General features: G+C 30.0%; 2 protein-coding genes across 2 annotated transcripts; both read right to left on the minus strand.

The window, feature by feature from the left end:
- Positions 1 to 308: 308 nt before the first annotated feature.
- On the minus strand, positions 309 to 1459 carry LOC101254134 (NAD(P)H dehydrogenase (quinone) FQR1-like). Its single transcript, XM_004248342.4, has 4 exons — positions 1382 to 1459; positions 1160 to 1253; positions 788 to 1050; positions 309 to 695 (listed from the first exon to the last, which is right to left on the minus strand). Exons 1-4 carry the CDS (start codon positions 1402 to 1404, stop codon positions 461 to 463), a joined length of 615 nt encoding a protein of 204 aa, XP_004248390.2. The 5' UTR covers positions 1405 to 1459; the 3' UTR covers positions 309 to 460.
- A 3371-nt stretch (positions 1460 to 4830) lies between these two features.
- LOC104649510 (G-type lectin S-receptor-like serine/threonine-protein kinase B120) lies at positions 4831 to 8799 on the minus strand. The gene is made up of 8 exons (XM_010328967.4): positions 8200 to 8799; positions 6820 to 7550; positions 6626 to 6736; positions 6325 to 6539; positions 6040 to 6250; positions 5708 to 5945; positions 5455 to 5602; positions 4831 to 5363 (listed from the first exon to the last, which is right to left on the minus strand). The coding sequence occupies exons 1-8, from the start codon at positions 8742 to 8744 to the stop codon at positions 5058 to 5060; spliced, it is 2505 nt and encodes an 834-aa protein (XP_010327269.3). The 5' UTR covers positions 8745 to 8799; the 3' UTR covers positions 4831 to 5057.
- Between the last annotated feature and the right edge of the window lie 4271 nt (positions 8800 to 13070).

Consider the following 13070-nt stretch of genomic DNA (forward strand, 5'->3'; position numbering starts at 1 on the left):
AAAAGATGAGGCAAAAAAATTGTAAATAATAATTGGAGTGAATGCTTTATATAATTTATGTCATTGATTATCAAGTTCCTCTTATCCGTTTAAGTTAAATTCTCCCTTACAATTCATATTTTCTTTGATAAAAGAGATTCGATATATATTTGTTTTCTAAGTTAAATTTTTAATGATCACGCGAAATGCTGTTATAAATATTTTTGTCACTCCCCACTAAATTGATTGTTAAGCATATGCATTGTGATTCATTATGTAACTTCATGAATCATACCAAGTCTAGTTATCTCTACCACAAGAATGGAGAATTTCAATTTGTAACTTGCATTCTTTATTCAATATCATTAACTTAAACTCTTAACCAGAGTATTACCAATTACTTCACTCTTAACCAGAGTGTTTTTTCTTAAACATAAAGAAACGAAACGAAACTATAGAATGCAAGTAGTTAACTAAAGATTTAGGCAGAAGAGCCTTTAAGCTTCTTAGTGATGGTTGCTATGTATTGCCCCTGATAATAAGCTTGCTCCAATTCAACCTCAGTTGGCTGTTTTGAACCATCCCCAGCAAATGTTCCAGCACCATAAGGACTTCCACCTTTGATATCCTCCATATCGAACATATCAACCCCAAATGTGTAACCAATTGGAACAAAAATCATCCCATGGTGAACGAGCTGTGTAATTGCAGTCAACCTACAATTAAAAATACAAAAACACAAAATTTGAAACCATTTACTAAAAAATAACTTCATTTGGTATATGATCTCAAAGGAAAAAGTACTAACGCAGTAGTTTCTTGACCACCACCCTGAGAACCTGTGCTGTAGAAAATACCAGCTGGTTTGCCAGCTAGCTGCTGATTCTTCCAGATTGCACCAGTTGCATCAAAAAAAGCCTTAAATTGAGCTGGCATCATTCCAAATCTTGTTGGAAAACCAAAAGCAAATCCATCAGCTTCAACAAGGTCATCAGGTGCAATGATTGGTGCGTTCCCTTTCGGGGGTGCACCCATCTTAGCTAGAATCTCAGCTGGAAGAGTTTCCACCACCTGTTACATATATATATATATAGATAAATTGAATTAAATTATATGTACGGACAGTATATAACACGTTAAATAAAATGTAAAAAAAAAAAAAAAGAAGAAGAAATTGTACCTGCCATAGCTTGACTTCAACACCTTCAATTGATGCAGCCCCTTTCTGCATCTCTCGTGCCAGTTTCTCGACATGTCCGTACATTGAATAGTACCTATCAAAAAATTAATGTTTATTAGTTTTTAAATCAAATATGTAGACAAATAGAATAATAAATCATTTAAATCTACAAATTATTCATAAAAATTCAAACAAAAAACTTAAAAATAAATAAATACATACACAATGAACAATATGGTTGCCATTTCAGAATCTTGAATTATTCTTTTTGTTGTGTGTATATTTTTATGAAAAGGGCTAATGTCATGCTCTACTTATATAGTGACCAAGATTCATCTGTAATTAATTAAGGTAATTACATCCTTTGAAATTTTTTGAATGCAATTAATTTTTTTTGCTTAATAATAAATAGGTTAATGATGTCATTTCTAAAATCATCACTGACGTAATAATTTTAAAAAAAGGGTAAATAAAGAATATGTAAAAACAGCTGGTACTGATGCATTTTGTCTTTAGATTTATCTGTAATTAATTAAGGTAATTACATTATTTGAAAATTTTGGATGCAATTAATTTTTTTTTACTTAATAATAAATAGGTAATGATGTCATGCTAAAATCATTATTGACGTAATAATTTAAAAGAAGGGTAAATAAAAAATATGTACAACAGCTGGATACATTTTGCCTTTTTTATTTTTTGGGGAAAAAAATGATACACCAATTATAAATACCAAATATATGTCATAATTTTTTTTTTCTTAATTCATTTTACAGGTTCATTCATATCTAATATTTTCCTGCTGATTCTTTTAAGGGAATTTTTTTTTTAAAAAAAATGTTTTACTATATCAGGTTTTAATAGATAAATTGTCATTAGAGCCCTTCACAATTGACCAAATCGTAGCATATATTTCTTCGTTTTTACCAAATACATAAAATTCAATTTACTCTAAAAGTTTAATTATTATATCAAAAATAACTTTTAGCGAAAATAAATATAGTCATTAATTAACAAAGAATATTAAAGTCTTCACCGGTATTTAGTTATTAATTTTCTATGCAATGTTATGCTTTAGAAACATTTACAAAGAGTGTCAATTACCGCTAAAAACATATTTTGCAGCTATTAAACTATTTTTATTAATTAATTGCCGTTAAAGATAATTATCAATATAGTGTTAGTATCACAGGTTAAAATTTTAGATTCTTTCACATCAATGTCAAAATTTGATAAGCTCTTGCTCGATCAGGGCTATCATAATAAGCTATAAAATCTGATGGTATCATATTTTAGAGTTTTTGACCAAAATGAGCTATTTTTAAAATCAATTCACCAAAATAATACGTTTTTAATTTTTTTTACAAAACTAGTATAAACGTACTTCATGGTAACGTTTTAGGATATTTTCATTATAAAAATTCAACGGACAAAAAGTTAACAGGTTGGCGACGTTAAACGCATAAACGTAACTGTGAGTAACGTTTTAGGTGTAAAACGTTACTCAAGAGTACGTTTTTGGAGAATCCAATCACGGGCCACTGACTCCAATCCTGCAAAGGTGGAGTCAAATCATTCAACTGTAAAACGTTACTATGAGTAACGTTTTACACCTAAAATGTTACTTTGACTCCCGTTTCTTAGATTTGATTGATTGATAGTTGAAGGAATGGGGACGGATAAAATTATTATTATTATTATTATTATTATTATTATTATTATTTGTTATTATTATTATTATTATTATTAATTCTTATTTTTCATAATTGTATCAGACTCGGTAACATTCATATTGATACAAATATTATAAGAAATAGAGTATTTATATTAATTGTATTTACACTAAATCAGACAAATTTAATCTAAAGAGTTACTAATTTTTTGTGTACGCAAGTACGGTTGCGGCTCATACATTGCTAACTTACAATGGCAGTTCCTATATTAGAAATTTTTAATTTTTTTCCTAAATATGATAGAGATATTAAAACCTCCAATGGAGTTGATGTTGGTCTACGGAAAGTGGAATATACACAGCTTTACCCCAATTTTTTGAAGATAGAAAAGCTATTTCAGAACACGCTCGTTCAAATAAAGCATCCCAAAGACTACCAATAGCTATTTGGAAAAAAATATATCTTTTCTATTCCTTTAGACAACCGCAAAATATGATATAAGAAACTTACCACTTAAGTCAAAACTACAAACAAACAGGGAGATGTTTTCTTGACATCCATCAACTTGGAAACATTTTCAAGCACAAATATATTATACTCTAAAAGCAATGATCAGAGAAATAATAAGAGTGCATTTAGGAACGTTAAATGTACATTCAGAAACTCTTCGTTTTCTTTCAACAAAAGTTTCATAATTTCTTTACACACTCAACTGTTAACTGGGTCAATTTGACCTTTGCTATAACACTTTCCGCATATCTGCCCAAATATTAGATGAAGTTTACACAATGTCCTATAGAGAAAGATAGATAAAGCTTGAAATGAAATCTTTCGATCGTTTATATCAACAATGACTCCTCTGTAAGTATGGTTAAGAGGGAGTACTTCACTTTCATTCTTATCCTACTATCTTCTACACACAGCTTTGCACCAGTCCTTCAACTATCAATCAATCAAATCTAAGAAACGGGAGTCAAAGTAACATTTTAGGTGTAAAACGTTACTCATAGTAACGTTTTACAGTTAAATGATTTGACTCCGCCTTTGCAGGATTGGAGTCAGTGGCCCGTGATTGCATTCTCCAAAAACGTACTCTTGAGTAACGTTTTACACCTAAAATGTTACTCACAGTTACGTTTATGCGTTTAACGTCGTCAACCCGTTAACTTTTTGTCCGTTGAATTTTTATAATGAAAATATCCTAAAACGTTACCATGAAGTACGTTTATACTAGTTTTGTGGAAAAAATTAAAAACGTATTATTTTGGTGAATTGGTTTTAAAAATAGCTCATTTTGATCAAAAACTCCATATTTTATATGATTAATTCACGACTATATAAAAAGTGATTGAGTATATACACTTAACTTTCTAGTAAAATATAAGTTTATAATAATTTTTTGTGATTAACCTGCATGCATGAATACAACGCCCTCATGCGATGGAATTAATTTCTCGGATATCTATCAACATAAATAGAGATTAATTAAAGAATTCGAGGTCTTAATCATATTCTTTTTTAATGCAATGTGATAAAACACCAAATATATAGTCACTTATCAAAATCAACATGTCATTTAACATAAATTAAGTGTCATAATGATGCATATGAAGTTAGATTTGAGAAGTCTTATACATGCAGGAGTACTTTATCACACCACCTAACTTCACCATATTTCTCATTACAAAATTGATTTGAGAGGATGAAAGTGAAAAGATTTTGGTAAATTAACTTTTATTGTAATAAAAAGTTACATTTTATAAGGTGGAAAAAAAAGTTTTTTTTGTAATGTTAATATATAGATGTTAACAGTTTAACATTTGTCGTTTATATTTTTGGATAAAACTGAAGAAAAGACTACACCAAATTTATTTTAGTTACTTTCTAGCTAGAACTGTGACTTATTTTGGTCAATTTTATTTCTTTGTGGCTCAAATAGGTTTCGAATTCATTTTTTGATGATCTGACACTATTGACCAATTAATAGCATGATATAACTAGCATTATGACTCATAATTCTGATTGAAAGTTATGATTCACAACAATCAAATCTCAGAAACCCTTGAGCTATATTGTATTATACACATATCTGCTAAGTCTATAACTAAATAACACAAAAGGTATGTTCAGTATCAACTTTTCTCATGTTCGATTGTTCAAAAGATATTCCTAATTTCATACCGAACACACCTATAATCAATAACATTTCAGCAAAATAGTAGATATCATCTACCAGCTATAACACTAATTGTAACATTGTTTGCAGAAAAATCCTGCTTCTCATTCCATGTTTCTGCATCTTCATGTTTTCGCATTGAGGTATACGTAGGTTGCCTAGGCAAGGGCAATGGTATATTGTCCGTCTCCAACATTAACACGATGGATGATATGCTCGGTCTGTGAACTGCCATGTCTTGTACACAAATTAGTGCTAACTGTATACATCTCAATGCTTCATCATGTTGACACTCGTCCCAAATAGAACGGTCTATTAAGTCCATTGGCGTACCTTCATCCCACTTCTGCCATGCCTAAAAGGAAAAAAAACGTAGAATTGCTGTTAAAAGACGTAAAGCGTTTAACTTCACAACAGATATATTGAGAAGTAGTTATTGGACTTACATAACCAATAATGCCAGAGTGTTCATCTGAACGAAAGCTTGTGTTCCTCCGTCCACAGATGATCTCCAGCAATAGTACACCAAAGCTATAAACATCAGATTTTCCGGAGAACAAGCCTTCCATTGCATATTCAGGAGCCATATATCCGCTGATTTTAAGTAAGAAAAAAAAAACGCGTAGATGGAGTTAGTTAATCTTTGAGAAAGTTAAATGTACTCTTTAAAGGTATAAAAATCAAATGATATATACTCACTATGTCCCAACTACTCTAATTGTATTTGCTTCATTTTCATTTCCACCAAATATTCTAGCCATACCAAAATCTGATATTTTCGGGTTCATCTCTTCATCTAGCAAAATGTTACTAGCCTTTAAATCCCTATGGATTATTCTGAGTCGCGAATCTCTATGGAGATACAATAGCCCTCGTGCAATCCCTTCAATAATGTTGAAGCGTTTCCTCCAGTCTAATTGAACTTGCTTAACAGTATCTGTCAAAAATTTATAAACCAAAATAATTGTAAGTGATAGATCTCTCTATCGATGAGATGATGTTATGGTTAGCAGCATATCCAAAGTACTAACCAAATAGAAACGAATCTAAGCTTCTGTTGGCCATGTACTCGTAAAGAAGCATCTTTTCTTCTCCTTCAATGCAGCATCCCAAAAGTCTAACAAGATTTCTATGTTGTAATTTGGCGATTAGTCTGATCTCATTCTTGAATTCCTCCACACCTTGTCCTGATTTTCTTGAAAGTCTCTTCACTGCAATTTCTACGCCACATAGTAGTTTTCCCTAAATAAACAAACATCTACGTTAGTTTAACACAATAACGTCATACTTCTCTAGTCAATTGGATGGAAACCAACCTTGTAGACAGGGCCAAATCCACCTTGTCCTAGCTTGTTTTCGTTAGAAAAGTTATCGGTAGCTGCTGCTACACCGCTGAAACTGAAGAAAATAAGTTCTGAACCACTTCCTTGATGCCCTTCAATAGTCATGTCTCCTGCTACTGATGTGTCCATAGAAAACTCTCCGCTCCTAGTTGGATCGACTGTCTCCATTTGGTTGATCCTATTGGACGCTGAAAATAGGACATTGAAGATCTATAGGTATATTGCACAACGACAAATAACTATCGTAAAAACACCACCTTTTCTGAAATCTTACCTCGCGTTTTGGCTTTGTGCCTGCATAGTAGAAAAACTACCATACAAACAAGAAAAGCCCCGACTACCATAACAGATATTACCACAATTTTAACTGCCCTGTTGCTTCCATCTGTTTCAACAAAGTTTATAATAAGAACATCTAAGACGATTAATTATATGAATACCAACAGAAAAACTACTACACATTTTTACCAAATTCAGAACTATCAAGGCGAACATAGAGAGTGTATCCGCCTTCCTGAAACTGCTGCATATCGACTAAATCTCCACTCCACATCATGCAATCAATTCCGCTAACAAAAGCATAAGCAGTACATGAACAATTTTCAAGGCACATGCTTCGACACTCATCGATATTTAGTACATCTGCAGTATCAGCAAAATCAGGCAACTTGATTTTCTCAACCCCATAGAATCTGTCCTTCTTTTCACTACCACTCTTCAACACACTGTTATTTCCTCTGCATTCCACTTCTTTCCTCCTAACACACCCTTCTGACCAGTTCCCCGCATTCCACTGCCCCAAATCTTTCGGTACAAATCCACCTAAACAAATGCATTTTTCAAAATATGTGACATCACACATCGCGAAATTCCCACATAAGTTATACAAGTCACAATCACCCGATGGATGAGACTGTACTATACTCCACTTGTTGTTATCTTTATCCCACCTTTGCTCCACCTCATATCCCGTTGGACTAATATGGAACCTCACCAAATCAGAAGTATTTGATACAGTGTAAGTGAAGTATAGATTGTCTCCTTCATTGTTAAGCTTGAAACCATGTAGAAACTCGGGCTTCATATCGATAACACCTGTGAATATGCGTCCATCCCAGTATCCACTCCGCCAACGTTTGTTACCTCCATCCCAGATCACAATTTGTGGTGATCCGTGAGAAGTTACTCCTAATGAGTACCTGTTGGAAACGTAATTAAGTAAATAAAAACATGCTCTTAGACTTTAGGATGTCACAAATGCAACATTGTATCCGAGAAGACACTCAATATCAAAGATTCAAGAAGCACGTGAGAAATCGTTGTTAAAAACAAAGTTTAAGTAAAGAAACACATGTTTTCAACTTAATCTTTTCGATAATACGTCACAAATGCATTACCATATCATCAGTGCAAGCAGAGTTGTTAGGTTTCGAGTCTCACTATCACCCAATATCAAAGATTCAAGAAACACATGTCATAAATACATTACCATATCAGTGCAATCAGATTTGTTAGGTTTTGAATTTCACTATCACTCAATACAACAACTAGCTATATATCCATCCAGCCAACAATAGCGAAGGCTCAACCCTTTTGTCTTTCCACTTTCCACGAGTCAAACACATGAGGGGTTGTGTTCAAAACAAAATTAAAGTAAAATAAAAAAAAAATACATTCTCAAATGAGATGTTACAAACGCAACATGATATCAAATCAGACAGAAAATCTCACCACCACACATCATATCAAAAAAAAAATTCATACCACGCGTGAGGGGGCATGTAGAAAACAAAATCAAGTAAATAAAACATTTCAGATAAGATAATCACACGATACAAGATAACGTACCTTCCAGTTGAAGGATCACTTTCACTGGTCCATGACCTCAAAACTTCATCTGTATAAAATTTCATTTCTGGTAAAAATGTATCTGTAGGATGCTGAAAACTCTGCCACAACACCTTGTTATTGCTATTAAACAACACAAGATTACCATAATCAGAAAGAAGTGCTGTACAATTATTACTAATAGCTTCAACATTACTCGTCCACATTATATCGCCATGACCATTTTTCACCACCAAATTACCATTTTTCTCAATAGTAAAAACACCATTTTTATCAAAAATTGGTTTATCTCTGTTTGCAACCCAAACAAATGAATTTTCTGGACCATCAACATACCATATACCAACAAACCTTTGATTATTAGTAACATTTGGACTAAAAAATCCCAAAATAAATTTCCTTTTTGGAGAAATTAACATTTCACCATCTCTTAAAATTTCACCTTGTATAATTTTACTAGATGCACAAGCACAACATAATAAGTTCATATAAAAAACACTAAACAAGAAAATGTACCAGTTGGAAATAATCATACAACTAGCCATTTCAAGATTGAAAAATAAAATAAAATTGTAGCATAGAAAGAAAAAGAAAAATTTGATGGCTAATTTTGGTAGGCTAAGGCTATGTGAATTTAATGAAAAATCCTAGAGAAAGATTGACTTGACAAAAATAAAATGACATTTTATATGTAGTTGAAAAATATTGATGACCAACTTTCCTTATGGCCCACAAATGCACTTTTGGAATTTATTTTTGAAATTAAAAAATAGATGGTATAAATAAATGAAATTGACCATATTTTATCATGTGATTTAAGATATTAGTTGCCAACTTTTTTTTTTTTTTAAGGTTAATGGTTATTCACTTTTAATAATGAATTTTGCTTGTAATTACTTTTTAAGCGATTCGAAAATTGATTTTCTTTTTTAAAGATTGTGTGGTTTTTATTTTATTGCATCTAGAAGTCCTTTTTTTTTTACGTTTTTAAATATTACATATTGTCACTAAATTATTTTTTCTAGAAAATAAAAGAAAATTTAAAATCACAAGAAGATACTAAGAAACTAGTTTTTGTAAGATAATTGGCTTTCTATGTACAAAAAATAACTTGTTGACTTTAATATTACAATAAATTAAAATTGAATGACTATTTATAAAATGAATCTAATAATCTGATTATATAATATAGTAATTTTAAAAAAAAAGTTGATATGGAAGATGAGTCATCAGGTCAAATAAGAGGGACATAGATTTTATGTACCTTAATATCAACTAGTACTATTATAAACGATCTTGCAGATGAACACGTGTTATTTCAATTTTCGTAAAAATAAAATAAAATGCGTTTCACATAATTGAATTTTTTTTTTTTCCTCCTAGCGTCCTTTCCCATTAAACAAACAATGTTTATTAGATAGAGACTATTTATCTAATGATATAAATTCGTTTTGAAAATAGAAAATTAATTAAAGAGTTATTTAAATATAAAAGATTTGATATGAAGTTATTCTGAATTTTGGGAAGAAAATATTTGCTAGATTTTTTTTGTTTCAAATTATTTATTGTACTTTTTTTTTTTTATGTTCTTTAAATAAAAATACTAATGAGAAGGTTTTCTTTTATTATTTTACCTTATTTATATTTTAAGATATAAAAAAATTATTACATATTTAGTGAAAAACGAATTCAGGAGTTTAAGTCTATTGATTTAATATTTATAAAGTTCAAAAAAAGACGAGTTAAAGTATGGTGAGATTTAGTATATCAGATTATTGCACGACGTTTTAAGTCATCTCAATCTTTTTCAACTTTTAGACTCATCATGGTGTTTTCAATGAATTCGACTTTCACTTAGAAAATAAAGTAAATTTATAATTAAGCTAGCAACTCGTAAATAAAGTTTTTAGGCTAATTTCTTGTATATATTTTCTAATAGTTGTATGTATTCTAACGTGATATTATAATCAGTGGAAACGCCGTTAACTTTAGTCTTAATCTTCCTCTTTTTTTTTGCTCATAATTATTCTTACAAAATAATCTATTAGCAACTTGGAATGATTGTGTTTTTAGTTTCTTTTTTTCTACACATAATTTGTTAGTCAAACACTAGAGTTCACATTGAATATCATATGACTTGCTGTTGATAAATTAAATTATGTTCTGAAAATGACATTTTATTTTCATACTTTTTTTAATTTTATTTTCTTGAAGTTGATTGGCTGAAGATGTTGATCTACACAAAATTCTATGTCAAGTTATATTTTTGTGTTTACATTAGATTATTTGTTGCATGCATTACATAATTTCTCACAAGAAATTTGTTTACAAATATATCTTAAAATTTTGAATTTATTATTATTAAAGGAGAAGATATTAGGGTAAGCGCACAAATAGTTGATTTTGAGATTACCATTTAAGTCATATTATTATTCTTAGTATATTAAATTTACAAATTATTTAAATAGTATATATCTAAAGTTTAGTTGAATAAATATTTGTTAAAATGATGATTAATTTGTTAATCTTTATTTCAATAATCTTACACATGACAATTTAACTCTTATAGTTGTTTCTAATTATATAATAAGGTCTAAATTTGTAACATCGTACAAATCCTTTTTAAAAAGAAACAACTTATTTAATTGTCTGATATTTGCTAAAATTGATATAAATCAAGGACAGCCATCCTTCTCATTCTCCAAAGAAAGTAAAGCACAATATAGTCAAATAGGGACAATTTATTTTTATTTTTTTAAAAAAAGAGCAAATATAAAATAATATTAGTGTCCAAAAAGGGAACGTTATCAATTTTTTCACAATTACATTTACGTGCTATACATTTACATTTACTTTAACAACATTATATTTCAAGGTCCTACAATTGTACATTAAATTAATCTGTTGTCTTAATATTTCAACAAAAAGAAAAATTGAAATCTTACTTTCTGAAAATCTAATCTTAGTTCCATTTTTAGCTTATGTTCTCATCTGATTATTCTTAAAATTATAATCGATTAACCTACTTTTTGTGTATATTAAATACGAGTGAATCAAATATTAGAGTCTCCCGTTTTTCACTCCTAATTACAAGGCTCATGAAACGTGTATTGTGTGAATATAGGAGTAGTATGATATTGGTACAATGCTTGTGGTTATGAATTGTTCACAAAATAGTGAAGCAACACATGTTATGTATATTATATATACATACAAATGTCAAATTGCCTTGTAAGTTAAGGCCTAACTTAAGGGGCCTATATACACGTGATACATTGGCCGCATCGACCCGCATGGATGTATTCAAAACGTGGAAACTATTTGACATAGATATAATTTGTGAAGATATTTGAAATATGAATACGTCTCTGACCCGATAACAAATCAATAAGATATTATTTATTGGTTTTTGGTTTATTGGTTTTTTATAGTTATTGGTTCGGTTTTCGGTTTTATCCAAAAAGAGAAATTCGTAAAATATAATATGACTTCTTATTTAGCTAAATATAGTACGAAGGTTATAATTACATGTCATTGCCAAAACATAGTACAGACCTTTACAACCTTGCAAATGCTACAAGCTACAATTACAAACTAAAACTAAGATCAACTAGTTTAACAAGACTAAAACTAAAACTAAATCAAAAGCTACAATTGCGAAACCTTACATTAGTTTTTAGGTTTTTAGTAAACCATAAAAACTAATAAAGCGGCCTAGTGTGAAGTAGATAGAGTATTAATAATTTGATATAGTTATAGTGTCTAGTTATATATTAAATTATTAGGGAGGATAAAATAGTAAATTAGTTCTATCTTGTTGGTTATCGGTTTACCCAATAACTCAATAGTGAAACCCGATACCGAATTAATAACCCAATAACTTTTTTGGGCAACTTTCACATATAGCAAACAAAAAATTCATATTTGTATGCTATAACAAAGTTTGCATAATTGCGCTCCATAGCAAACATAAAATTGTATAATTCGCTATACATATACAATTGTATAATTCGCTGGCCTAAACTGTATAATTCGCTGGCCTATTTCGCTGCAATTGTATAATTCGCTATCCTATTTCACTGCGATTGTATAATGCACAATTGTATAATTCGCTGCAATATTTTTATAAAATTTGCTTTGCATACAGTTGAATCGAATTAAAATGTATGTACATTGCATAATTATAAGTGTATAGCAAGAAGATATATGTTTTTCTCTCGCTTTATACAAAAACAGAAACACAATATATACACTTCTGTTGTATAAAGCTAGAGAAAATTGTATTTCACTGCAATTGTATAATTCGTTGGCCTTTTTCTCTGCAATATTTGAAGTAAAATGTTTGTAAATTGTATAATTAAGTGTATAACACGAAGATATATATTTTTGCATGTGTATATACAATTTTCTCTCGCTTTATACAAAACAGAAACAGAATTTATACACTTCTGTATAAAGCGAGAATGGAGAGTGGCGAGCGAGATTTTTCGGAGAGAGACGCATGACAAACTTTAGCTAACATTTGTTATGGAGCACAATTAAATTAAACTCTAGCTACTCCATTTATTTTAGGTTATTAGTTTGCTATTATATATAATTTTCCCAACTTTTTTTATAAATCCATTAAAAACCCAATTACACAATAACAACAATCCAATAATATTTTTTTCAATTCAATTTATCGATCGATTCGATTTTTACGCTTTGAATTTTTAATAATATTAGAACTATCCTTTGGACATACCACATAATAAGTCCGTAATGAATTAATATGTGGCAGTTGTGGGTGAAATGGGCTATCATTTGGTTATGTTGTAAAGTTTTTATATGCATTGTTTTTATTTTAGGTTGGTCTTTAGGTTTTTGTCTTT

This window comes from Solanum lycopersicum, chromosome 10, assembly GCF_036512215.1.
Source record: "Solanum lycopersicum chromosome 10, SLM_r2.1".
NCBI lineage: Eukaryota > Viridiplantae > Streptophyta > Magnoliopsida > Solanales > Solanaceae > Solanum > Solanum lycopersicum.

Coding starts and splice junctions, on each gene's coding strand:
- LOC101254134 (XM_004248342.4), bottom strand. CDS start 1,404: ATGGCAACCATATTGTTCATTGT. Junction 1,051..1,159: donor TTGAAGTCAAGCTATGGCAG/GTACAATTTCTT, acceptor TATATGTAACAG/GTGGTGGAAACTCTTCCAGC. Junction 696..787: donor GGTGGTCAAGAAACTACTGC/GTTAGTACTTTT, acceptor TTTTAATTGTAG/GTTGACTGCAATTACACAGC.
- LOC104649510 (XM_010328967.4), bottom strand. CDS start 8,744: ATGGCTAGTTGTATGATTATTTCCAACTGGTACATTTTCTTGTTTAGT. Junction 6,251..6,324: donor GATTTGGCCCTGTCTACAAG/GTTGGTTTCCAT, acceptor TTGTTTATTTAG/GGAAAACTACTATGTGGCGT. Junction 5,946..6,039: donor CTTAGATTCGTTTCTATTTG/GTTAGTACTTTG, acceptor AATTTTTGACAG/ATACTGTTAAGCAAGTTCAA.